The following is a 24,645-nucleotide window of genomic DNA, read 5'->3' on the forward strand; positions in this document are numbered from 1 at the left end:
TCCGCGGCCTACAGGGAAAGACTCTGCGCCTGTTCGAGGTCTGAGTGTTGGCTCAGATGGGGCGTGGGGGGGGGGGGAGGCAGGGAGTGCGTGCCTCACTTCTTCTTCGGAAAGGCCAAACAGTCACAACAGATGAAGTGCCATGTGCCTTGCCCCCCTTCCCGCCCGCCAGCCAATGTTTGGTCGGCCAGCTGCAGTTTCTGTTTCTCAATCTGGAAGTGAGAAGATGCGGGGGTGGGGGAGAGCGGAGTTTCTCATGAGGAAGTGACGCTCGCAGATCCCCATCCTACACGGGGACAGGGGGGGGGCAGAGGAAGAGCCCGTAGGATCCCCGGCCGATGCGTCAGGTGTCGGTTTTGTTTCAAGGAGGGAGCGAGAAAGGGGGGAGGAGACCACGCGCTTCCTTGTCCTGCCCCCTGAAAGGCACTTTGCGTTTGGGGAGCAGGCGGTTTCCCCTCTGTGCTGGACAACCCCTTCCGAGCTGGGGCCCAGGCTGCGCGGGCGGAGGGGGGGGCGCCATCGTCAATTTCGCTTGAAACCTCAGGAGAAAAGGGCAGCTGAAATGGGGGAAGGCAGGGAGGAGGATGGGGTGGGGGCGAGAGGGAGATGGTGCGGCGCTTCGGAGCGGAGCCCCCTCTAGCCTGGGACACCTCTTTGGACCCCACCCCAGCCAGGCAGGGCAACGCGTGTCCCGGGGGAACCAGGCCTGTGGCCAGTGGGGTCCGTCCCATGTCCTTGGATCCTCTCGGCCCCAAGGGTGGGGGCGGGGTGCCATGGAGAGCCCACCCACCCACTCACCCACTCTCCACAGCTGCCCTCTTTTGCCCCTCCACCCACCTTTGTTCCTTGGCCAGCCCTCTCCAGCGCCTCCATGGCCCCTCCACCCACCTTTTCCCCTTGGTGCCGCCACGTTCCTCCTGCCTGGACCCTCCACCCCAAAGCAGCAGGGGCCCACAAATGCTTCTGGGCTGGCCTCCCCATCCTGTGCCCTGCTCAGCTCCCAGCTCTCTTCTGGAGTCATGGTAGAGTTTCTTCCCTCTTTTAAAGGGATTTGTGCATTTATAATGAGGCTGCCTCTGCTGTGTTTTGTTGGTTTACTGTCAGTTTTGTTCGTTTTAACCCCTGAAAAGCACCCCGAGGCCTCCAGTGATAGAGCAGCCCCATACACTGAGTGCCTGCATGTCCCTGGTGCTGAGGGTTTCTTCCTCTGGCACCTTCTCTTTAAAACCATCCCCAGGACAATTTGACGACCAGAACAGGGCAAGCAAGGCAGGCGCCTCGTGCTCCCATTACATGGGGGGGGGGGGCTCATAAAGCTCCGCGGGCCCTTGGCTCTCAATGCCATCCTCTCTTGGAAACTGTGGCCTGGCAGCACCTTATTTCTCATTTCTGGGCACCAGGAAGGCAGGCAGGGAGGTGGCGGCTCAGACCTGTCCCTCCCAATTGCCAGAAACCCAGGGGCCCCTGGGCTCAGCTTAGGGAACTGGTTTGCACTGCAAGGCTCCAACAGGTGGTGTCCCTGTGAACACGTGCAGAGTGCCCAGCCCACACACCCCTGGGGCTGGGAGGGGGAGAACACCCAAGGCAATGAGTGGGATTCCCTGGCACTGTTCATTCTCAAAGCTCCCACCCCCTCCTCCTCCTCCTCCCTGCCACACACCCAGAGGGAGAAGTGGCTTGGTGCCACTTCCTGCAGAGCAGGCTGGCCGAAACCCTCCCTGCGATTGCCTCTTCCTTGGATGCTCATGATCTCAGCTCATCAGTATGTTGAGTGTTCAGGCAGGCAGCTCTGCTAATGGCTCTGCCTCTGCCCTGGCTGCTGCCTCCGCCTCTGCCCTGGAGCAAATGTCCTCCTCAGGCACTTCCTGCCTTCCTCTGCGCTGCCAGATGATCATCTGGTTCTGTGAGGCTGCCGCTCGGGAAAGGCCGGCCAGTGCCTCAGAAAACACCGCACGGTGCTCGGACCTTCCAGTGGAGCCTGGACATGGCAGTTAGGGCCGGGGCTCACGCCTCCCCCGCAGCCCCCCTCCCTCCCCCTCCCACTCCAGTCAGTCCACATTGGGGATGGAAGGGGCCGCAAAGGATGTGCCTGAAGGATGCTGGAGCTGCTTCCACAGGAGGTCGTGTTGGCCTTTGAAAGCCATCCAAATTGCTTTCAAAGGCCAACACGACCTCCTGTGGAAGTGGATTCCATAGTTTATCTCTGTGCTGTGTGGAGAAATCCTCCCTTTTAACCATCCCGAATGGCCCACCAATCGGATTCATGGGATAACCTCATTGGGTCCTAGTATTATGGGACAGGGATAAAAACATCTCCCTCTCCGCTTTCTCCACACCATACATAACATCGTACCCCTTTGTCATGTCTCTCTTAGTTGCCTTTTCCCCCAGCTAAACAATCCCAGGTGTTGCCACCTTTCCTCATAGGGGAATTGTTCCAGCCCCTTGGTTATTTTAGTAGCCCTTTTCTGCATTTTACCAACTCTACAAAGTCCCTTTTTAAGTGCAGTGACCAAAACTGTACACCTATGCTAAATACACATCTTCTACACGTATTCTCGGTTTCATTTTCAGTTCCTTTCCTATTTATGCATAACATGGAATTTCCTTTTTCACAGCAACCACACACTGAGCTGTCCAGCACAACCCCAAGGTATCTTTCTTGGCCAGTTACTGTTAGCTCAGATCCTATCAGTTTTTTGTTTTTTTAAAACTTATCCCTCCCCCCTGTTCCCTCCCCCACCCCTGCCCATCTCACATAGCTTCCCCCTATTTTTCTTTCTAGGGTGGTTTATCCTTTTTCTTTATCTCTTCCATTTTATATCTATCTATCTATCTATCTATCTATCTATCTATCTATCTATCTATCTACTACTTTTTTAGGAGTCCCAGAGAGTCCTATAAGCTTCTACTGAAGTTGTTCTATTCTTTTGTTTCTTCATATATTCTATATATTTTTGCCAATCATTCTTAAAGTTACCTTTTTGCTTTATTCCTCTTTGAAAATATAACTTCTGTGTCAATTTTTCGCTAATTGCTATTTCCCAAATTTTCCTTTCCCACGTGCTCAGTTACTGTTAGCTCAGATCCTATCAGTTTATACTTGGGCTTTTTTTTTGCTCCAATGTGCATCATCTTACACTTGCTGACAATGAACCCGATTTGCCATCTTGATGCCTGTTCTCCCAGTTCTAAGTGATGCTTTTGGAGCTCCTCACAATCCCTTTTTCTTTTAACCACCCTAAATGATTTGGGGTCAACAGCAGACGTGGGCACTTCTCTGCTCACTCCTAATTCCAGATCATGTATGAACGATTTGATGAAGCATTGGTCCCCCATGGGAAGCTTGTTACATCTTTTCTGGGGACCGGTTAGGCCAGCAGAGCCAAATGGAGAGTGTGTGTGTGATGGGGGGCAGCCGCCTTTGTGCAGGGTTGGTGGTAGCGCAGGGTTCCCAGAGGGACGCAATGGCCGTCCAGGGACACCATGCTCCTCCTCCTCACCCCGCCCTACTCCAGCATCCTGCAGCCCGGTGGGGTCCAGATCTGACTGGTTTTCCCAGTCCGGTAATTGGGCTGCCAGGTGTTTCTTCCACCTCCCTGGCTGTCACCTCTCCTGAGTCAGGCACGCCTGTCTCCTCCCATGAGCCTCATGACCTCCCCTGGGTGGAGCTCCTCTGCTTCTGCCGGCTGCCACAGGAGTCTTGCCCAGATCCCCGACCAGAGGGGCTCCAGGTGTGGGGATGCACTCAGGGAGGCCGCTGTGTGTGATGGCCCGACCAGGCAGGTAGCGAAGGTGCGTCTCTTCCCGGCCTGTGGGGCTCCTCGGGACACCTGAAGAGCGACACCTTCCACCTGCCTTCTGGAATCTGGGAGGAAAACTGCGGCGCCAAGTAGCATTTCAGGTCAGTCCAGTTTCTTCCATGGATTGCACCTCTGCTTGCCACACAGCTAGCAGGGAGGTTGCCAGGCAGGCAGGCAGGCAGGCAGGCAGCAAGACTGAAGGGAACTGGTAGCCCATGCATGCGCAGGAAGGATGGCAGCTCTTTGCACCGCTGGAAGGGGGGCTGCACAGACCCCAGGCCTCCTCTGGGGCAGAGCAGAAGAGCCCATGGATGGGGGTCCATGCCTGGTGTGTGAGCCGAGGCAAGGAAGGTGGTACCTTGGGAAGGGGGGGGGAGTCAGGGGAGGAGAACGGCCTGCTGGGGTCTGGCTGAAAGAGGCGCAGTTTGTGGCGCATTGGATGGGGAGAGAGGGATGGGGGGGAGGCTTTGATGCCTAGTTCCCACAGGCCCTGGCAGGAGAACTGGGTTCCCCAGGCGTCCCTCGCAATAATGTTTCGAGAACTGTTGCTGTGGGGAATCCCCAAACTTTCATACCCCAAATTGTCCCTAGCTGGTTCTGGGTCACCCTGGAACCTGCCAGCCCAGAAGCCAAAGCTTCTTCTGCTGCTGCTCCTCCCCCTTCCCTGTTTGGTCAACAATGACTGTTTGCCTCTTCCTGGAGCTGAAGCAAACAGGACGCGGTGGTGGTAGCGGGGGCGGCAGCGGCTGTTGCCCAGCACCAGACCCAAAGAGCAGGAAGGGCGCCCTGGGGCAATGACCCTGAAGAAGGCCCACAGCCCAGCCCTGCATGCCCACTACCAGGCCAGGAATTGGGGCTGCTGGCCCTTGGCTCAGGGCAGCTGGGAGGAGAAGCGAAGATGGGCTGGATCCTGGGAGGAGCGGCAGGTCCAATGTGTGCCCAGGTGCAAGGCGAGGCATGGTGGCAGCGCCTGCAAGGCTAGGAGGGGACTCATGGAGTGTGGGAGGCGGGGATGCTTCCAATTAGACTGAAGGGGACACGGACACACACACACACACACAGTGCCAACAAACTCCTCAGGCCTGTAACCTGCATGTTCCTCAGGAGGGAGGAAGCAGCAGCAGCCAGTGCAGGGTGCAGAGGTGTGCCCCTTGTAAGCCTGTGCCTTCTGTTCCTGTTGCAAAATGGGCGGTGGGGTATGTGCAGCACCAGTGTGCAACTGGCCCAAAGAGCAGAGGCTGGAAATGCCAAGAAAGCATGAGATGCAGAAGCAGTCCAGGACATCTCTGCCAAAGGTCTTGTGCTGTGCTGGGATCCAGAAGAGCAACCCTGTGGGTCACGGACAGGCCTTGTGCTCCTTCGCCAAAAGCTTCCGACTCAGAAGGGCTTGGCTGTGCCTCATTGGCACGAGGAGGAGCAGCTTCCCCTTGGTCGAAGGTATGAACCCGCGCTGCGCCTTGGGCTGACGGCCTTTTGTCGTGTGCTGCCTTCATGGCTGAGATGCCCTTCTGGAGCGCACACGGCTGAACAAAGTCTGCCTTTGGGCTGAAGGACACCTGACAGGGCAGATTTCTCCTGATAACCCATTTTTTTTCCTTTATAAAGGCCATGGGGAGGGGAGTCTGCTCCAAACTGGGTTAGCGCAGCAGCACGGGGGCAGTGAAAGCTCACCCGTTTGGGCCTTTGCCCCCCCTCCCAGACTGCCTTGGGTCCTGCAGCAGCTGGTGGCTGGGAGGAGAGGGAGATGAGGCAGCAGGTCCATTGAAAGTGGCTGTGAGTGAGGCAGACGGAGGGAATCGGGCCCTTAGGTGTAACATGCAGCCCAGCAGCGTTCCACATCCCAGGAAGATGGCTCTGCCTCTGGAAAGGTCAGGGTAGCCAGGCTGGAATGGGGGGATCACCTGTGGCTTGGACATGGCCAGCTTCCTGCCTGTGGAGGGGGCTATCGGGGACTGGTCTAGCTGCAGCACACACAGAAGAACCCTTTGTCCTGGGAGGCCAGGAGATAGGAGAGGGCCAATCGAGGGCCCCTGGCTGATAAAAGGACTCCTAGAACTGCCTCCTTCCCTCCCTCAGGCTGGGCAAAGTGGGGCTTGCCTGCTGGGGTCTTTGCAAAGGGCCCCCATGTCTTTCTCCCTCCAAGAAGAGGCTGAGAAGGCATTTCCAGATGGCCCAATGCAGCCCCCACACCTGCCCTACGGAGGCATCTCTGCTTGGCTGTGGCTGTGGCTGTGGCCATGAAGGGGGAGGGGCTCCCCTGTGCCCCCCCCCAGCTTCCCCTTGGCTCCTTCAGAGGAAGAGCCATGACTACTTCTGCCTCGGCCTTCTTTGCCCACAGGACAGTCCACCCCCACATCATGGCAAGCTGACTCCTGGTCCCTTGGTCTTGCCGCCTGCTCCGCCCACCGTCACCCCATCCGAAGAGCCAGTCCAAGGAATTGCCTTTCGAGCTGACCCTGCAGAGCCCAGAGTGGGTCCTCTGCCCCGCATGGCTCGTGGGAGTGCAAGGGGTAAGATGGAGCCCAGGGAGTAGCAATGCCGGTGGGGAACACCTGTGGCTGTGGCCTGCAGGGAAGTGGCTGGAGAGGGTCACCTGGAGGGGCTGCCAGGGCCCTTCCAAGCTGACGTTGGGAGAACGTGGGAGCTCCACTCCCACCCTGCTGCTTTGTCTAGGGCAGAGCCAGTGGCCAAGGGGAGGCCCCAGAAGAGAAGCTTTATTTCCAGAGCTGCGCCAACTGGGCAAGGCACCCCTCACTTCCTAACCAGGTTGCAGGAGGGGTTTGTGTAGGAGCAGGGGGGCCCTGGCAGCCTCCTGTGCCCCTTTGGCCAGCAGTTGGCTAGAGCACCCCTGGGGCTCTGGCACCTTCCTTCTGCCTGCAGGCAGCTATGTATTATCCCGCAGACCCATTAGAGTGGGAGAGAAGGGCCCTAATAAAACCTACAAGGCCCATCCCTGCCTGTTACACAACCATGCTCCTGTCTCCCAGTAACCTTCTAAACCAGCAGCTGCAGGGGATTCTCCAGAGGTGTGGGGCGCAGCCTTCTCCACCCCTCCCCCAGGCATTTCTATGGCACCGTGCCCCTCCCAGGAGAATGTCCTTTGGTGTGGTAGTGGTGGCCAGTGCTTCTCCACCCCTCTGCACCTGGACCCCTGAGTAACCGGCCTGCCTTTCTCCTTCTCGCCCACCCACAGCCGCTGCTGCTGCTGCCGCCGCCGGCTCCTCCACCCCAACTTTCAAGGCATCGTGGGGGATGGGCCAGAAGAGGGTGGCCCTGATTGCCTGCGTGCTGGTCCTCATTGTGCTGCTGCTTGGCGTCATCCTGCTATGTGAGTGCTCCGCAGCTTACCAGGTGGGAGGGGGGAGGGCAAAAAGGATGCCTCTGGGGTCCCTTCAGCCCTGGAAGAACCATTTTGCTGGCCGGTGAGGCCAGACCTCATGGAGGACACAGAAGAGTTCAAATATCTGACAAAGCAAAATAGCAGCACTTCCCCTTCTTCTTTTTGAGAAATCTGGCTCTTGGAGGGGAAATAACGTATGCAGCCCTAACTCTTAGTTTTAGCTGCATGGTGTTGGCTTGAAAATCGGTGTGTGGCTTACAGGCGACTGTCTCCCCCGGCCTCGGAGGCGCTCGCTTTGGGGGATCGGGATCTCTGTGGAGTGGCTGAGTCCAGCCTGTGGCAACTCTGCCCCTCCGCTCTCTCTCCTCTTCGGCTGTCCAGCTGTGGCTGTGGCGAGGGGCTGTGGTCGTGGCATGGGGCTGTGGTCATGGCAAGGGGCTGTGGTCATGGCGAGCTCCAGGGGCGGATCCAGCAGCCGAAGGCTTGGTCTGTTGAGATGCCCATATGTGCTGGCCAATGCAGCACTTGAGGGCACCGCACACAAGAAACAAGGCCTGACGTCATAGTTGTGGCAGTGGGGTGGCGGCGGCTGGCTTGCCGTACCTTCCACCTGGATGTGTCCTTTCCATTCTTTTTGCTCACTCTAAGCCACACACAAGCTATGATTTTAAAATGTGAGAATTTCATTGTCAACAAGTGGTCTGAACAGACGATGCCAGGGAAATACATGCAAATGGTATGGTGTAAACAGGCCTCCCACATTCTGGAATTTGGGCTCTGTCAAACCCGGATGAAAATTCCCCGCCCAGCCTTCGTTGCTGTGACCTTGTTTCATGGCTCTTCCCACTTCATGGAAAGTTGGCTGAGGGCCCACGTTGCTCACCGGACATGCCAGAAATGTTGCCTGGAAATGCCGCTCCTTCCTTCCCGGTTGTGGCTTCTGAAATCAACCCTAAAGAGCAGGAATGGGGGGTGGGGAAGAGGTGCTCTGGTGCCTGGCTTCCTTCCCATTTCTGGGCCCCCCTGGGTGCTCCTGGCCAAATCCATTTCTGGCTCTCCCACTGTCAGCTACTGGTGGGGCTGCAGCTGACCCTCCACATGAAAGTGAATGGCCCAGTCCTTCTGTGTCACCAGGATCCCCCCAATGTTCTGTCCAGGCAAGTGGGTGTGAGTAGAAAGCGGGCAGGCTCACCTCAGCCAAGTCATTTTAGCAGGGCAGGTTCAAAATGTTGTTAAAGGCCCCAGTGCGTCCATCAATAACTTTCTCTCTCTTTTTTTAAGTAGGTAAAATGTTGTAGCACCAATTAAAAGAATCCCAGACTGCTAAAATAGTGCCAATGGGAATGGTATTTTTAAAAAATAAAATCTTAAATTATAGTGCTCTGTTGTGCATTTAACCTCAATTGTGCACATGATAAAAAATATAGATGAAAACATTGAAATACAAATTCAAAGATTGATTATTTAAAAACCTTCTGCCAAAATGATGCCGACTAAGAAGGTCATAGTCATAGAATCAGAATAGCAGAGTTGGAAGGGGCCATCGAGTCCAACCCCTGCTCAATGCAGGAACCCCTCGCAAAGCATCCCTGGCAGGTGGTTGTCCAGCTGCCTCTTGAAGGCCTCTCGTGTGGGAGAGCCCACAATTGCCCTTGGTCACTGGTTCCATTGTCGTACTGTGAAAGTGTGAGGAGATGTGTTGCTCCACCCCACTGCCCAATACGTCTCCGCACCCGCAGGGACCACACCTCTCGAGAAAGACAGCAGGGCAGCCCTGAGCCAGCTGTGCACATTGGCGAGTGCTTCTGTTCTTTAAGAAGGAAACAAGGTTTCCTGTGGTCTGGAGGAAGCAGGGAAAACGCAGGAGACCAACTGTTGGATGCCCTGTAAAAAGGGAGTGGAAAACGGCGTGCGGCTCTCAGCCCATGCCTAGCGCGGGCGCAGCGGGGGTGTCCTTTACAAGGGATGCCGCGCGCTTCAGCTAATAGCTCCCTCCCCTCCTCCCGCCGCGCGCCTTTTCTATCTCTGTGAGGGGGGAGAGACTGGGCGGGCTGCTGGAAGGGGCTTTGACTGCGCCATTGCCCCGCCTCATCCGCAGGAATGTCGCCGCCGCTCCAGACCTGGTCGCTCTCCACGAGGAACCTTCCCGTGTCTTCCCGCCGCTTCGCGCACCTTTGTCTTTCCGCGAAACCATCCCTGGGGAGGGCAAGGCGGGGAGCTGCGCCGGGCCTTTGGGTGGTAGCGCCGGAGCCCTCCGTCCGCCTCCCTGGAAGCGCCCCGACGGCGTTGCGCCGTTGGTCCCCCGGGCGCGCTGCCAGGGCGGCAGCTGTTCCTGGAGGCTGGAGCCCGGAGCTCCTCCGACGGAGGGCCGGAGGGCCGCGCTTCCCTCGGCTGGCGCCTGCAGCTCTCCTACCCCCAGGCGGACCCGGTGCTCCAAAGGACATGGCAGCCTCTGGATGCCACGCAGCTCCAAGGACCCGTCCTAGTGCAGCCCTGCTACGCTGGGGGCGGGGGCGGTGGCGGCCGGGGTGTGTGTGAGGGTTGCAGCCACCTTGCCTTTGGGGCTGGAGTGTGGCGCATGTGAGGGCGGGGCGCTTTCGCTGCCGCTAGTGGGCAGCTCCAGCGTGGCGTCTCCGCGGCCTCCCTCAGACCAAATCTGGTCCGGGGTGGCACCTTTTCAGCCCCCAGATCCGGGGCGCTTGGCTATGGGAAGGGGCGCTTCTGCTCCCGGCGCACAACCGGCTGGGTCCCGCGGGAAGCAGGGAGACGCGGCTGCCTTGCCTTGCACGTCGGGGAGCGCACTGCCCAGCCGGCCGCGGACTCACGGGGAAAGGAGCTGCCTGGGTCGGGACCGCGCCATGGCTCCTGCGCTGCGTTTTCTTCACACCTGTGCTTGGGGAGTGGGGAGGAGGGGGCCTCGCCTGCCATCCCGTATCCCCCTTGCCAATGGCTCACCAGGGGTGGGTGCGTGCGGGGTATGGACGAGCCCTTTCAATAGCACCCGGGCCGTTCCCGGCCAAGCGCGGCGTTCCCTGGTGCTCCGCGTCCAGCCCTCCCCGCTCTCTGTGTCACAAGACAACCCGCGGCAGCCTTTTCTCACCCACGTGCCCCCTCCCCCCCCTCCAGTCTTGTTCTGGCGATCCAGCACCGGCATCGTGTACAAGGAGCCGGCCGAGAGCTGCGATGAGCGCGCCGTGCGCTGCGACGGGGTCGCGGACTGCTCGCAGAGGAGTGACGAGCTGGACTGCGGTAAAGGACGCGGCGCGGGCCGAGTCTGCGCGCGGGGGACGGGACCGGACGGGACGGGCTGCTGTGGGTGCGATGGGCACCGGGGCTCAGCCCTGCCCGGGCGGGGATCACAGCCCCGCGGTAGCGAGGCCGCCTGCTGTGAGAGGAGCGGGCCTTGCTTCGGATGCTGCGCGCCTTCCCACGCGGGCCCTCTCGCTCGCCCCCCTCCGCCCCCCCAGCTCACGCCTCCCTCTTTCTCCCCCCACCCGGCAGTGCGCTTCGGCTGGAACCAGTCCTTGCTCCACGTCTACTCCGGGGCCGAGAAGCGCTGGCTGCCCGTGTGCAGCCAGGCCTGGACGGAGGACTTCTCCAGAATGACCTGCCGGCAGCTGGGATTCCTAAAGTAATTCCTGGGGCCAGGTGGGGGGGGAGGTGGGCAGGCGAGGAAGGGGGCGACCGGCCTCCTGTCCTCTCCCAGGCTCCGAGCTCTCCCGGGCTGGCCAGCTGCATTCCGGGCAGGAGGAGGAGCAGCTGGAGGCGTGTCCTGCCAGCCAGCCAGCCAGGGTCTCACTACCAGCGGAGGAGCAACTGGCCTGCGCTGGCCATTCCAGGCTGCGGGGTGGGGTGGGGGGAGGATGGAAAGCTAGCTAGTATGTTGGGGTGGGTGGGTCAGGAGCCTTTGGGGTAAGGGAGAAGCTTCCCTGTGGGAACCCGCGGGACAGGTCTGACTTGGGTCGAGGAGGAGGTGACCCTTGCCCTGCCATCAGGTCAGCCCCCCCCTCTGCACCCCACCTCACCAACTGCTCCCTCCTCCTGGACAGCCATGTGTGCTCCACATGCCACGCTCTCCAGGACTGCTTCCTCTGTGGCCGACCCACATGGGCAGTTGCGGCTTTTGGAACAGCAGCAGGTTGGGCCAAGCATGTCTCCAGACTCAAAGAAAGGGATCCCTGCACCCCGACTGCTCTCTTCTCCACCCAGGCTGACTGGGAACCTCTTCTGTCCCCGCAGTGCCTCCCAAACGGAGTATGTCCCTCTGCCTTTCTCTGGGAAAAGCCTTGCGGCTGGACAGCTGCACGACACCATACAGCAGAGTCTCAACAGGTAATGGCACTGAGCTGGTGGGATGGGATGGGGATCACAGAGGGCTTTGGGAGGGGGGACCCCCCTACTGTGCCCAGGCCACTGGAAACAGGCATGAGCTGCTCTGCAAGCTACTGCCCTTGTTATTAAGTAGTGAGTAACTTTTGAGAGTGCTTCGCTCCTGAGAAAGACTCCGACTGAGCATGGAGATCAAGGAGCACTCCAGGAGGCATCACTCATGTGCTGCGCTGCTCATAGGACTCATACTGGTGCCTATGTGGTTGCATTGCCACACTGTGTGAGTGGGCAGTGAGCAGGTGTCAGGTGGAGGGTTGAGCATGTAGCAGAGCATGGTGGAGGAGGATGGAGCGATGTCTCCCCCATGCCCCATCTTATTTATCTATTTGTTTGTCTGATTTGTACTTGACTGAGGAGAGACATGATAGCACTCTTCAAATACTTGAAAGGTTGTCACACAGAGGAGGGCCAGGATCTCTTCTTGATCCTCCCAGAGTGCAGGACACGGAATAACGGGCTCAACTTAAAGGAAGCCAGATTCCGCCTGGACATCAGGAAAAACTTCCCGACTGTTAGAGCAGTACGACAATGGAACCAGTTACCTAGGGAGGTTGTGGCATTCAGTCTGTTGGGGATGCTTTAGGGTGGATTCCTGCATTGAGCGGGGGGGGGGGGTTGGACTCAATGGCCTTATAGGCCCCTTCCAACTCTACTATTCTATGATTCTATGATACTCTGCCTTTCTAACCAGGAAAAATGGTACTCAGTGCAGTTACTATCATAAATAAAAATTGATTTAAAAAATCAGTAAAACAAATACATGTAAATCACAATGAAAAACTACAATTACAGAATAAAAATAGCACCCAGCCTAACAGGCTTGCTTAACCGCCAAGGCCAGCTTTAATAAAAAGCACAGCAGAGATGGAGTGACCCTTGCCTCCCTCAGCAGGGCATTCCACAGCCTGGGAGTGGCTACTGAGAAGGTCGTCTCTCACATCGCCATGCAGCATGTCTCTGAATGTGGTGGACTCAAAAGAAGGGCCTCTCCCAATGGTCTTAAGACAAGGGCAGAAACGAGGGAGTGGCGCTCTCCCTGTCATCAGCCTGGCCAAAGCATTCTGGGCCAACTGAAGTCTGCAAAAAGTTTTCAAAGGCAGCCCCACATAGAGCATATTACAGCAGTCCAAATGGGAAGGGACTAAGACTTGCATGACCATGGCCAGATCAGACGTCTCTAGTACAGGCGCAGTTGGCGCATGAACTTCAGCTGTGCGGATGCAATGCTGGCCACTGTTGAGACCTGGGCAGCCAGGTTCAGGGCTAAGTCCAAGGTGCACCCAAACTCTGAGCCTGAGACTTCAGGGGAGGGGGTGTAGCCCCACCTAGCACAAGTTGAGATCTATTCCCTGATCTGCCTTTCAACTGGCCAGGAGCACCTCTGTCCCTTTGTTTGCCCTCATCCCGTCCACTACCAATGTCAGATTCTGATTTAGAACCAGAAGAGCTTCCTTGGATGTAGAGGGAAAGGGGAGAGGGAGAGAGAGAGAGAGAGAGAGAGAGAGAGAGAGAGAGAGAGAGAGAGAGAACCCTGAGAGACAGGCATAGTGTCTGTAGTGAATCCCCTCAGTGCTACCTTCTGAGATCGCCCCTCCAAGAAGAACTGGAACCACTGTATAACAGGGCCTCCCAGTCTCCCCAGACAGATGCCTCAGAAGGCTACCATGGTTGATGGTTTGGAAAGCCATTGAAGGGTCCATCAGTATCAACAGGGACACCCTCCCACTATCCAGTTCCCAGCATAGATCATCCATCAAGGTGACCTAAGCAGCCTCTGACCCATGACCAGGCCTGAAGCCAGTTTGAAATGGACGTAGATAATCCGTCTCATCCAGAAACCCTACCTAGCCCTCAGGTGTGCTGGATGGCAGTCAGTGCTGAAGTAAGACACTATTATTTGGCTAGAATTGGGGGGGAGGTGTTCTGCACTCCAACCAGGCCTCCTACCTCCATGCTCCTCCATAATTTGAACATTGCATGTGGGATGGAGATGGGGTGGGGGCTGTGTAGGAAACTGGACTGAGTAGGATTTCAGGTTGCTCCCCTCCTGCCCAGCTTGCCTACCCAGAATGCCAAGGGGCTCCAGCCCTTCATGGCCACAAATCCAGTCAAAATCCAGGCATCCCCAGACCTTTCTGGCTGGAGGGTTTGAGGAACAGTAATACCAACCTGATAAGAGATGTGATCCCAGGCATCAGGCCCCTGGCCATGCACAGTAATCACTGCTTTCCCTTGGCTTGGCCTCCTTCTCCCCCCCCCCCCAATCATGCACAAGATCAAGAGCATAGTGCTGCCAAAGAACAGCCTTGACTGACAGTGGGGAGAATCCGTAGCACACTCAGGTCAGCATGCCAAGGGCCCAAACCACATCCTGTTTTGGTGGCATGAAGCCAAAACTCCTTCAGCCCTTGCCAGAGTCAGCCAGGAGTGTGGCTGCAAAGGCCAGGAGAAAGGGGAAGCCAGTGTGGTCTTCCCAGCCCTCCTCTGCACATGTGAGGCCTGAGCCCAGTGGGTCAGTGGATGAGAAATGCGGAGCCCTTGCGCAGCTTCAGTGATGAAGTGGGCGGAGGCAGAGGACATGGCCCAGCGGGAGAGGCAAGCCCACCTGCCTCGCATGCAGAAGGCCCCAGACTCCGTCCCTGTCCAGAAGACCAAGTGGCAAAGGCCCTTCTCTGCCCGTAGGAGGAGGGAAGTCTGACTAGAGCCGGAGCTGCTCTAAGGCTACCTGCCCCCCGTCTGCGCCTGGATGTGTTGGTGCACATTTTTGTGTAACATTTGCAATGTGTTTAATAAGTGTGTGTGTGTGTGTGTATGCATGCGTGTGCACGTGTACACACACACATACACACACACACATACACTACTGCTGTATTTCTTGTGTCAAAAAGATCCCTTACATTTGTGAGTCTCTTCCTGGTCAGATTAAAATTACATGATTTGTCTGTTTTCTGAAGCTGTGATTTTCACAAGATCACTTCACCATGTGCTTTGTGACAATGGAGCCATCTGCTGTGCAAGATTATCCAAGGCATCAGCATCCTTTAAAGAGCAAGATTTCCTTACATCAAAGGATGTGAGAGATGAGATCTTTCACACCTTACGGTGTCTGAGTCCCAGGACAGAAGTGAACAATTAATGCTTAGGCTGGTGTTTTGTGGGTCCCTTGATGGCCTTTGCTGGTGGCTTAGTTGGACTTGCCTTTTCCGCCACTGTGAGGAAATGGCATATTGTCTTGACCCCGTGAAAATCCATGTTCAGCCATGGTTCACACCCAGGCTGCTCAGACACAAGGGAACTCATCAGGCCGTTCTCCCAGGGCTCCTTTGCCTGTGTTCCTTTAGCTAAGGTCTGGAAGCATCTCGCTTGTTCGCCCGCTGCCTCATGCCGATTGGTTATGGGTTGGCTGGTGGCAAGTAACCCTCAGTAAGGAAGGTCTGATAAAAATGCAAAGAGCCAGGGAGGCCACGGATACTGTGGCCCAGTCCACACTACACAAGGATGGGTAATGCTCATTTCCGTAATCACCCTCACCAAGCACAGGCTGTTGTGACATCCAAACCCATCAAGGGTGAGTGGTTGGTAAACCACCCAGCAACCCTGCAACAGACCATGGGTAATTAGGCGAGGGTAGTTAAGGAAATGAGCCAACATTTGACCAGCATATGCCCAGGGTGGGGATGTTAACTAACCACCATGGCTTGTTAACCACCTTCATGTCATGCACACCTGGCCAGTGAGTCCCAGTCCCCACTTGGCCCTGAAGGTTTCTTGCTTGGTGACCTTGGGCAGCTCTCTCTCTTTCAGGAGGATGAAATGCAGCCAGCTGAGGGGACCCAGGGTGCTCCATGGCCAAAAGGCCCAGGGCAAGGCTCACTCTTAGGTGCAGGAGGGCCTTCTGGGCGACCCAGCACCAGGCCCAAGCGATGAGGCTGGGAGCAGGCTTCCCTGGAGACACACTGCTCCCCTCTCTTGCCCCCATGACCAGGGGGCCATGTGCTGGCTAACACTAGAGGCAGCATCTGCTAATGCTTCACTTTCTCTGTCTGTTTTGGTCTCTCCTAAAGCTCCCAGTGTCTCTCTGGAAAATACGTTTCCCTCCGATGCACAAGTAAGGAGACTTGAGGGTGGTAGTGTGGAGGGGTGGGTGGGGAGATGTTCTTCCCTCAATGTGGTGAGGAATTGCCCAAGGGACTGAGCTGGGGGATGCTCTGGAATACACCCCCCCCCAAGTAAGTAGGGAGGGTGAGATGGAGGAGGGGTCGCACATCACATGGCCCCTGTGGCACTTTATGCCAGTCCCCGGCCTTGGCATGGGCCAGCGTGGGAAGGTGGCTGTGGGCTTTCCAGGGGTCTCTGTGGCTGCCACTCCAGCCACAGGGCTCTTTGGCATCTTCTCTCCCTCCAGGCTGCGGCCAACGGATATCTGGCCGCATTGTTGGCGGCACCGAAGCGTCAGCCAGTAAGTGGCCCTGGCAAGTGAGCCTCCAGTATGGGTCAACTCACATCTGTGGAGGAACCATCATTGATCCGCAGTGGGTGCTCACCGCTGCCCACTGCTTCTTCATGTAAGTGGCGCCTCTGGTGGAAGCCTAGCATTGGGTAGTTGGGAGCAGGAGAGGGGGAGGGGGAGGGGGAGCAGAGACCAGCACCCAGATTTCTGCCAGGGCCACATGTCGCCTTTTGGTATATGAAGTCAGGAGGAAGGATGAGGGCTAATTCATCTCAGGAGCAGGGAAGGAAGGAATCCAGAGAGCCACCTTGTCCAGGGTTGGGCAGGCATTAGTCTTGTGGGGTGTACTCTGTTTTTCACTAGGACCCCAAGATGCCCCAACCAGAGTCTGATGCAAAAGACACACACTTAGAAATTAAAACCTCTGAGCCTAGGAATGTGTTTTGAGTTCCAGAACTGAATGGAGCTCACTGACCATCTCTCCACACACAAATCTATGCCTGATTACTCCAGGCTTTCTCTACTACAGCAGTATATTTTAGGGAGGGGAGCCGTTCTGTTGCTGCTGAACAATCGAGAGCCAAACCCTTGCTAATTGACTTCAAATCATCTGAGATCTCCCACTACCTCCTGATCTTCCTTCTGCTCACCCTTGATCCATTGTGCACTGAGGCAGGCTGCCTCATGCCTGCCCGGCCTTTTCACACAAGCCTTCAGGGAAAGAGATCTGCAGCAGCCTCCCTTCCTGGGCAGCCGACTCCACTGTGTGATGATAAAACACTTTGCTTAAAGCCAGCCCCCTGCAGACTGTCCCTACCCTGTCCAAGCGCTGCCCCTTGGTTCTTGCCCTGCCTTCAGGGGAGAACAAGCAATGGTTTGCCCCCATCCCTCTCCCCTTTCTGATAGCTGTCAAGTATCTGGATCATATTGTTTCTGAGGCTGGACTGAAAGGGTGCCCTTCCAATTGCCATGCACGCCATCCTGATTGACAGCTCTCTCGCTCTCTTCCACTCCCTCCTTCCCTCCCTGCCTCCCTTGCCATCCTCCATTTGCTCTCTCAACCAATGTGCCTGCCTGCAGAGAGAGGGAAGGCGGGTTGGGTGTCCCTGCCCCTGGGCAGAAGGTACCTGCTCTGCCCTTACCTCCTTCCTTTGGACTCCATAGGAACAGTGTGAAGATTCTGGATGAGTGGAAGGTGTATGCTGGGGCCTCCGATCTCAAGCATCTGACGGAGGGCATCCCTGTTGCCCAGGTGATCATCAACGCTAACTACAGCGATGACCACGATGACTATGACATTGCGCTGATGAAACTCTCCCGGCCCCTGCCCCTCTCAGGTGAAGCTCCTTCCCTTGCTGGCCCTGGGCTGCCCTCACTTGGGAAAGAAACAGGCCCACCGCTTGCCCTACTAGGGGAGAGGGCTCATCTCTCTCTCTCTCTGTGCTCCAGCTCACGTGCGCCCGGCCTGCCTGCCAATGTCTGGCCAGAGGTTCCTTCCTGGGAGGACCTGCTCCATCACGGGCTTTGGCAAGGTCAATGAACAGGAAGGTGAGCTCATTGGGCAGGGCATCTCATCTGCTAGGCCATGGATCTTGGGCCAGTCCCACACCCCCAGCCAGGCCTACAGGAGGTGGTCTGAAAAGTACTGCAGGAGGGCGGGAGGCTCCCTGGTAGGGTGGGAAGGCTTCTTTCTCCCTCTCCTGATAGCGAGTCTGTTTCAGAGAACACGTCCCCCAAGCTGCGGGAGGCAGAGGTGAAGATCATCGACTACCGACTCTGCAACAGCCAGAGTGTCTATGAGGGCTATCTGACTCCCCGCATGATGTGCGCGGGCTACTTGCAAGGTGGCCGAGACTCCTGCCAGGTAAGGCAAGCAGAGAGAGGGGGGGGGAGAGGAAGGCAATTCCAGGAGCACAGAGGAGCCTGTGAGAGGAGGAGGAGGAAGATCAGGAGCATCTCCTGTCCTTTCTTCGCTGGCATCATGACCCATGGGCCAAATGCTCAGGGCTCCAGGGTATTGTGAGAAACCAGTATGTCTGCACCTCCACCCTGTGAGGTAGGACAGGCTGCAAGTCACCCTTTGCCTCTTCTCCTCCGAGGTAGGCTGCCACCACCCACATAAGAATAAGTGTTACCTAATGCTCATATTTAATAACTATTTTAATTTCTTCATGAATATTACTATTTGGTAACTCATAACTTAAATATATGGGATCCAAGCTTGTGGCTTTTCAATATGGAGAAGGAAGAATAGGCCCCTGTTTAAGCTCCTTTAACAACCTGTTTGCCAAGGAGTCCACTTTCTGCCTAGGCAAGAGAATGAAAACAACTCATCTTTCAGTATATAAGAACCAAGAAGAGAAATACTTTGTTGCTTTTAAAAATAAGATAAAACATCAAACTCACTCAGTAAACCTTGCTTATGAGGATCCTAAGCATAACTCACAAAACCCACTTATGGGGGGTGGGGTGGGGTGGGGTGGGGTGAGGTGAGGGGTCCACAGCATGGAAGAGTTTTGCCAGAACCTGATGATGTGCTGGGATCCAGGTGATGTCTGCAGTGCCTACTTCGCATACTGCTGAGTCAGTATGGGATGTGTAGAGATGCCACTGCAAATGTGTCTCTGGGCTGGCTGGGTTCTTAGTTCAGAGATTTCCAGAAAAGGGAAGATGTGTGTGTGTTTCAAGTACACTGATCACAAGCAGAGTGCTTTGACCAGGCGTGTTTCAAAGAAGCCCCACTTACGGGCAGAAAAGGAAGGCCAAAGGAATCAACCAGCGACATGCGATGTCCCAGTTTTCAGACCTTTGGGACAGGTGGTCACCTTGTTGAGCTCCTATGCAAAGAGGCTTCCAGGGTACACATCCTGGCACAAATTCTTGGGTGGCTTCCAGACGGGTGGCTCTAACACACCACCAGCCTTTGCTGTTCCACAATAAGCTACAAGAAAGATTGCAGTGGACTTTCCACACTTGATAGCTTTGTTGACAAGCCTCAGTGGCCAACAGACCCTGGGAGGCCCAATTGCTGGACGGCTTCTGCAGCCCTCTTCCCAGTGGCTGGATCTTCTGCCCTGCCCTGTTGACCTTGTCTCTCTGCTCCCCAGGGTGACAGTGGTGGCCCCCTGGTCTGTCAGGACAGCAACCGTTGGTACTTGGCTGGTGTCACCAGCTGGGGGACCGGCTGCGGCCAGAAGAACAAGCCAGGTGTCTACACGCAGGTCACAAAGCTACTCAGCTGGATTCACAGCAAAATGGAGGTGAGGGGCTTTGTGGGGGGTCTGCTGCCAGAGGCTCCCTTACTTTGGGAGACTTGGAAATGGTGGGGAGCAGAATCCAGGCTGTAGGGCAGCACTGCCAGAAACAGGGGCAGAGCGTCTCCTCCTCCACACTTGACAATGGACTGGAGGCACTGGCAGCATCTCCTGCACCAGCCAACCTGATACTGAAGGGGGCCACGCCCAGCCAGTGGGAGGAGCCGGGTTCTTGCTCCTTGACCATTTTATGGCATGTATTATTAGGGGGCAGGTATAAAACAGGTGAAATAGTCTTCTGGTTTTGTCACTGGAGGTGTTTCCAGATGAGGCTTTTATTCTGCAATCGCTCTGCCTCAGTCATGGAATTTTGCAGGGATTCCAGATGATGGCATTGTTTCCTTTGTGACCCTTCCATGTTTTTCCTCACTGCTTCCTCTGCCTTTTCTCCTCCACTGTAAACCCCTTAAGGAGGGAAAGACAGAAGAGTTGCACCATGCCTTTCCCCAGGTAATGTGAGGAGCCATCCACCTGGAAGCATCCTAGCTTTTTAACAAAAGTTAAGCTGTTTAAATTTACCAGTGGCTTATATTGCAGAGAAACATCCCTTTCCATCTCATGGAAGGGAATGCTCTGTGTGATTCCAAAGCTTGTGCACTTGAGTATCCACAGGGATTGGTCTGTGTAAAAGAGGATTCCTTGTTCATCTCTCTTGCACCCTGTTTTCCCAGTGGGAGGGGGCAGGGTCTGCTCCCCCAAGCTAAGCCTCTGCATCTCCCCCCATTTCTCCCCAGAGCCAGAGCAGCTGATGAGAGGAGGGCTCTTTGCTGCTGCACCTGTGTCCCTGATCTCACGGAAGAGCCCTCGTGGAGCTGTGGGATCCTTGCTGCAGCTCGCTCCTCTTTAGGCATCAGGATACTAGTGTGGCAGAGAACAACTGTGACCTCCCCCTGGCCTCTGGGCTGCTGTTGCTTTCAGTCTAGGCCTCAAGCCACTCCTGCAACTGTTGAGGCTGGAGCAGAGCATCTGGGAGGGATATTCCAGGACATGTAAGCATGTGTTTGATGGGGGAGGATGTGATGGTGTCCCTCCCCAAAGAAGTGGCTTCACCGGACACCTCTTGGGATCAAACTGCTTTGGCCAAAGAGAACAGGCCTCCTCACTGTCGACTGTGGCTGGACAGGAAATGGACCAGAGGGGCCCTGGGCCCACCAGCCTCCTGGGCCCCTGATAGAAGAGGAGCCCTTGGCTGGCACCCACCTCTCCTCAGCCCCTTGGCATTTCAGGGTCTCTCTGGCAGACTCACAGCCCCTTGTGGCAGCCTGGCTTCCCCACCAGCCTTTGAAATGAGTCAGGGGGACCACAGGCTTCACTGGTTTAGGGTTGCCCACGTTGACTGTCAGTTGCAACAGCCCTCCCTCCCCCAGCTTCAGGTAGAGATTCCAGGCAGGCCCTGGATGTGGCATCTGTGTGGCAACCAGGGGCTCTGCCATGAAGTTGTGGCCCCTCCCTTTGAAGTGGACCAGGTGGGGACAGGAAAAAGCCTTTGCATAAGGCAGAGAGGGTCTTATTTGCTGCCACCAACCAAGAAGGGTCAGCGCAGACCATGAGCCACCGGTCACCAGCTAGGCACAGTTGGCGATTCACTGTGGCAACTCTTCCACCATTTCAGTGCCAAAGTCCAGGGGGTCTCCTGGCAGAAATGAGCTACATTAGCTTGATGGTAAGAGTTGGGCGGTTGTTTCTTCTGACATCACTTTTCTGTAGCTCCAGACATAGACATTTCTGGTGTTCTGATGCAGCTTCTTCTCCCAGTGCCAAGGGACTGGCTGAAGGGTGAGGTAGCCTCCCTTAAGCCCCATGCTCTGGAGCTAGCCCCTGAAGCTGGTCCTTGGGGGTAGACTTCTTCTGGACTGGAAGGTTCTATTTTGCCATCACCAGACAGCGATGGGTTTCCTCTGGTTCCCCCACCACCACCTTAATACTTTTACCATGGATTTGCTGAAACCTTTTAAGCTGCCCAAGCTGGTAGGCATCATAACATCTTGTGAAAATGAATTATATTATTTAATTATGACTTGGGTGAAGAAATCCTTCCTTATCTCTCTCTTGTCCAGCATTTCTTTGCACACACACACAGAGTTCTAGGACTTCTTTGAGATAGAAAAATCTTTCTCTGGTTCAGTTTCCCCACTGGAATGGGCGGAAGGAGGCCTAGCGAGGCTCTCTCAGCCCCACAACTGGAGGCACCTTTGCTGCCACCAGCTGCCCCCATCCCAAAAGACACAGCACACACACCCCCAAGGTGCTTGGAGTGAAGCAATCCCCAGGGACGGACTGATGAGGGCGGGGCGGGGCGGGGCCGCCTAGGGGCCACTCCTCAGCAGCAGCGCCTGCCAGGCTTAGCAGGCAGAGAGCAGCTTAAGTTGTCCACGTCTGTCAGGATGGGCTACGGAGGCAGAGGGTGAGCGAGGCCAGGCGCACTCTGATTTGACCCCGCGGCGAAGGAGACGGGGGGAGGTGCGGCCAGCAGCGGAGGTGGGCACTGAGAGCCTGGGTGGGCTCCACGGTCCCTTCCAGCTGGCAGTGGCCGAATCCTGCTGCTGGTGTCCTGCTGCCGTCGCCTGTTGCGATGCGGAGCTGCCCGGCTGCTGCTCGGCCCTTTGCCGCGGCTGCCGCCTGCTCGCCTCTGGCACGCAGTGAGGAAGGGCCCGCCGGCCCGTCCGTGGGCCCGGCCCCTGTGGACGGCGGGAGGGCGCGGCCACCGCTTCTGACCACGCAGGCAGGGGACTGGAGGAGGCCCCTTCTGCTCTGGGCGCCACTCAGGGCGGCCGCTGGCCCGGGCCACGGGGCGGAGAGGAGACGTCTACCGCTCTCTGGCGCCGGGTGGGGACTTGGGAGCGCAGCTGCTGTTGCGAGGCTCTGCCCAGCGGTTGCAGACGCACCCTAGCCTCTTCTTCGCCCCCTGCCGCCAGGCTGCCCGTCCCATCCCACGGCGAGGCGGCTTCAGCCGGGGGGCTCGGCTGCCCCACTGAGTTTCCTCCGCGAGCCCCCCGCCCGTGTTCTCTCTTTGAAGGCCGGGGTGTGTGGAGAGGGGGCGCAGTCTGCAGAGCGGGTCGGAGCGGCCCCCGCCTCTCCTTCCAAGGCCGGCCAGACGAAGTCCGTGGCGGTCATCGTGCCAGAGGCGGGCGGGCTCTGAGCATGGGCAGAGTGTACGGGCCCCGTAGTGAGCCCCTTCAGGCCGCTGTCCCCTGGGCAAGGGGACTGAGCCCCGGTATCTCTTGGCGAAGGGGGGGCGGACGGGCGGGCGCAGGCTCTACGTCCGGCGGGGCTGCTTCGACGATCGCGCGGTGACATCAGCGCAGCCCCTGCCCGCCTCCCCTCTCCCTCCCCCCTCCGTCTATCTGTCGGCGCCGCCTCCCTGGCTCCGCCGCGCTCTCCCCCTCCCCGCCAGCCGAGCCGAACCGAGCCATGCCCGAGCCCGTGGCACGCCCAGCCCGAGCCAGCCACGCGGGGACGCGGGCTTGAGCCGAGCAGCGCAGCGCCCCGAGGAACGGAGGCGGCAGCACAGGAGGGACGTGCCGCGCCTCGACGCCTCTGCTCCGCCAACGCCCTCCGACCGGCCCTGCGCAGCTCCGCCCGCCCGGGGAGAGCCTCGTCCTCCGCTGCTTTCCCGCGCAGCCTGCCCGGTAAGCAGAGCCCCGACGGGAAGGCAGCAGCGTCGCGCCGCCTCCCCGCCCAGCCAGCCGCCTCCGAGGCCGCGGAGACGCGACTGGCGAGCGCAATCCGCGGGCCGGAGGGCCGCGCCCCAGTCGGCCCCCCGCCTCCCGGCAGCCCCCCGCCGCGATCGGCGGGCCCTTCCCCCAACCCCACGCCGCCCCTTCCTCACACGCCCCCTCCCCCTTCTGGGCTTCTGCCGGGGTGGCGGCCGCAGCGACGGGACAGCCCTCTGCCAGCCGTGCGGGGGCGACTCCCGGGGCCCAGCCTGCTCGCCGCTTCTCCTGCCCCCGCCGGGACACAGCCCGCCTTCTGCCCGGTTGCCAACCCGCAGCAGCTGGGCTGAGCTTTGGGATCCGATTGGCTTTTTGGGGCTCCCTTCTGCTATGAAGGAGCCTCCCCACCACGCTCCTGGGTGTGCTCCTGGGCATATGCAGAGTGCCCCTCCCTCGAGCCAGCCTGAGCCGAGCTCCAGCCAGCTCCCTGGCCAGGAAGAGGTGGGCTCCTGGGCAGAACGGGCGGCCCAGGTGGGCTCCAGCACGCCTTTCTGGGTGTCTCCTCCACAGGCGCGCACACACGCACACACCTCGGGCCTGCTTGCCCGGGGTGGGGCTGCGTAGTTGGGCGCTCCACGGGCCCTCCTAGGGGGCGCAGGGCGTCCACCCTCCTGCTCCTCCCTCCGCCCCCGACTTCTTGGGCGCTGCACATCTGTGGCTGCCCGCCCAGCCGCCCGTCTTACACATCCTGCCATTGCAGGTTCGTGATTGGCCTTGCTGTTGCCGTGCCAACCACCTGCTTGCACGGCTCTCCTTTCGCTGGGTTGCCTAGTTACCAGTTATCTCCCCACATAGGCTGGGGGGGATATTTTGCCTTGGCTAGCCCCCCCCTCCTCCCCACACTTGTAGATGGAATCCCATCAGACAGGGCTGAGCTGAGCGGTGCCCGTTTCCCGCCTCCTTCCCGGAGGGGACGTTGCGCGCGGATCTTGACTGGCCGCCCAGCAAGTCACTCAGCCACGACGGAGGGGGGTGCGCGGTGTGTGAGGGAAGGGGGGGACACGGGGGGGGGGTTGCGCGCGCGCGCATTCTCTCTTCGGGCTGAAATATGCGCTGGCATTCTGAACGTGTTGCATGTCGCTGTTTGGATGGCCCTTCTCTAACTGGAAGACGAGAGGCTGTCGGGCAGGAAAATGGAAGCCGTCCGAGTCGGGGGGAGGGGAGGGGGGAGCAAAACAACATGGACGAGAGGCAATGGGGGAGAAGGAGGGGCGGGCGCTGTTGTTTAGACCCTCTCGGAAAGGCAGCCCTCGTCTCACTGGCCTGCCGGTTGGAGGAGCGGATTCTGGGGGCGGGAGGCGGCGGGGAGGGAGCGGTGGAGGAGGGCGGCCAGCAGGGAAGAAGAGCAGCGCCGCCGCCGCCGCTGCGCAGGCATCTGGAGGGAGGGGGCTTTGGCGGCTGCGGCCGACAGCTGACCCAATGGGAAGCCCCCAAGCAGGACGGGGGGGGCATCAGACCCTCCTAATCCCTCCCTGGACAGCGTTTGTACACTGCCCAAGAACCAAGGACTTTGGGTGGTCAGCAACAAAATGTAAAACTGGAAATGGCGAGAACAAATCAAACAGAAGAAAAGGACCACTATGCACGTTAAAATTAGCGCAACCTCACCAGCAAAACAGGACTACAGCAGAGCTAA

At 57.8% G+C, this 24,645-nt stretch overlaps 1 protein-coding gene across 1 annotated transcript; it reads left to right on the plus strand.

Moving 5' to 3' along the window:
- The first annotated feature begins 5,065 nt into the window (after positions 1 to 5,065).
- On the plus strand, positions 5,066 to 20,149 carry TMPRSS13 (transmembrane serine protease 13). The gene is made up of 14 exons (XM_063139035.1): positions 5,066 to 5,240; positions 5,503 to 5,576; positions 6,097 to 6,313; positions 6,997 to 7,131; positions 10,270 to 10,392; positions 10,645 to 10,774; positions 11,383 to 11,475; positions 15,597 to 15,640; positions 15,938 to 16,097; positions 17,147 to 17,319; positions 17,432 to 17,530; positions 17,704 to 17,846; positions 19,090 to 19,242; positions 20,031 to 20,149. The coding sequence occupies exons 1-14, from the start codon at positions 5,066 to 5,068 to the stop codon at positions 20,043 to 20,045; spliced, it is 1,734 nt and encodes a 577-aa protein (XP_062995105.1). The 3' UTR covers positions 20,046 to 20,149.
- Positions 20,150 to 24,645: the final 4,496 nt, after the last annotated feature.

This window comes from Elgaria multicarinata, chromosome 12, assembly GCF_023053635.1.
Source record: "Elgaria multicarinata webbii isolate HBS135686 ecotype San Diego chromosome 12, rElgMul1.1.pri, whole genome shotgun sequence".
NCBI classification, from domain to species: Eukaryota; Metazoa; Chordata; class Lepidosauria; order Squamata; family Anguidae; genus Elgaria; species Elgaria multicarinata.

Coding starts and splice junctions, on each gene's coding strand:
- TMPRSS13 (XM_063139035.1), top strand. CDS start 5,066: ATGCAGAAGCAGTCCAGGACATCTCTGCCAAAGGTCTTGTGCTGTGCT. Junction 5,241..5,502: donor CAGCTTCCCCTTGGTCGAAG/GTATGAACCCGC, acceptor CCCCCCTCCCAG/ACTGCCTTGGGTCCTGCAGC. Junction 11,476..15,596: donor ATACAGCAGAGTCTCAACAG/GTAATGGCACTG, acceptor TCTCTCCTAAAG/CTCCCAGTGTCTCTCTGGAA.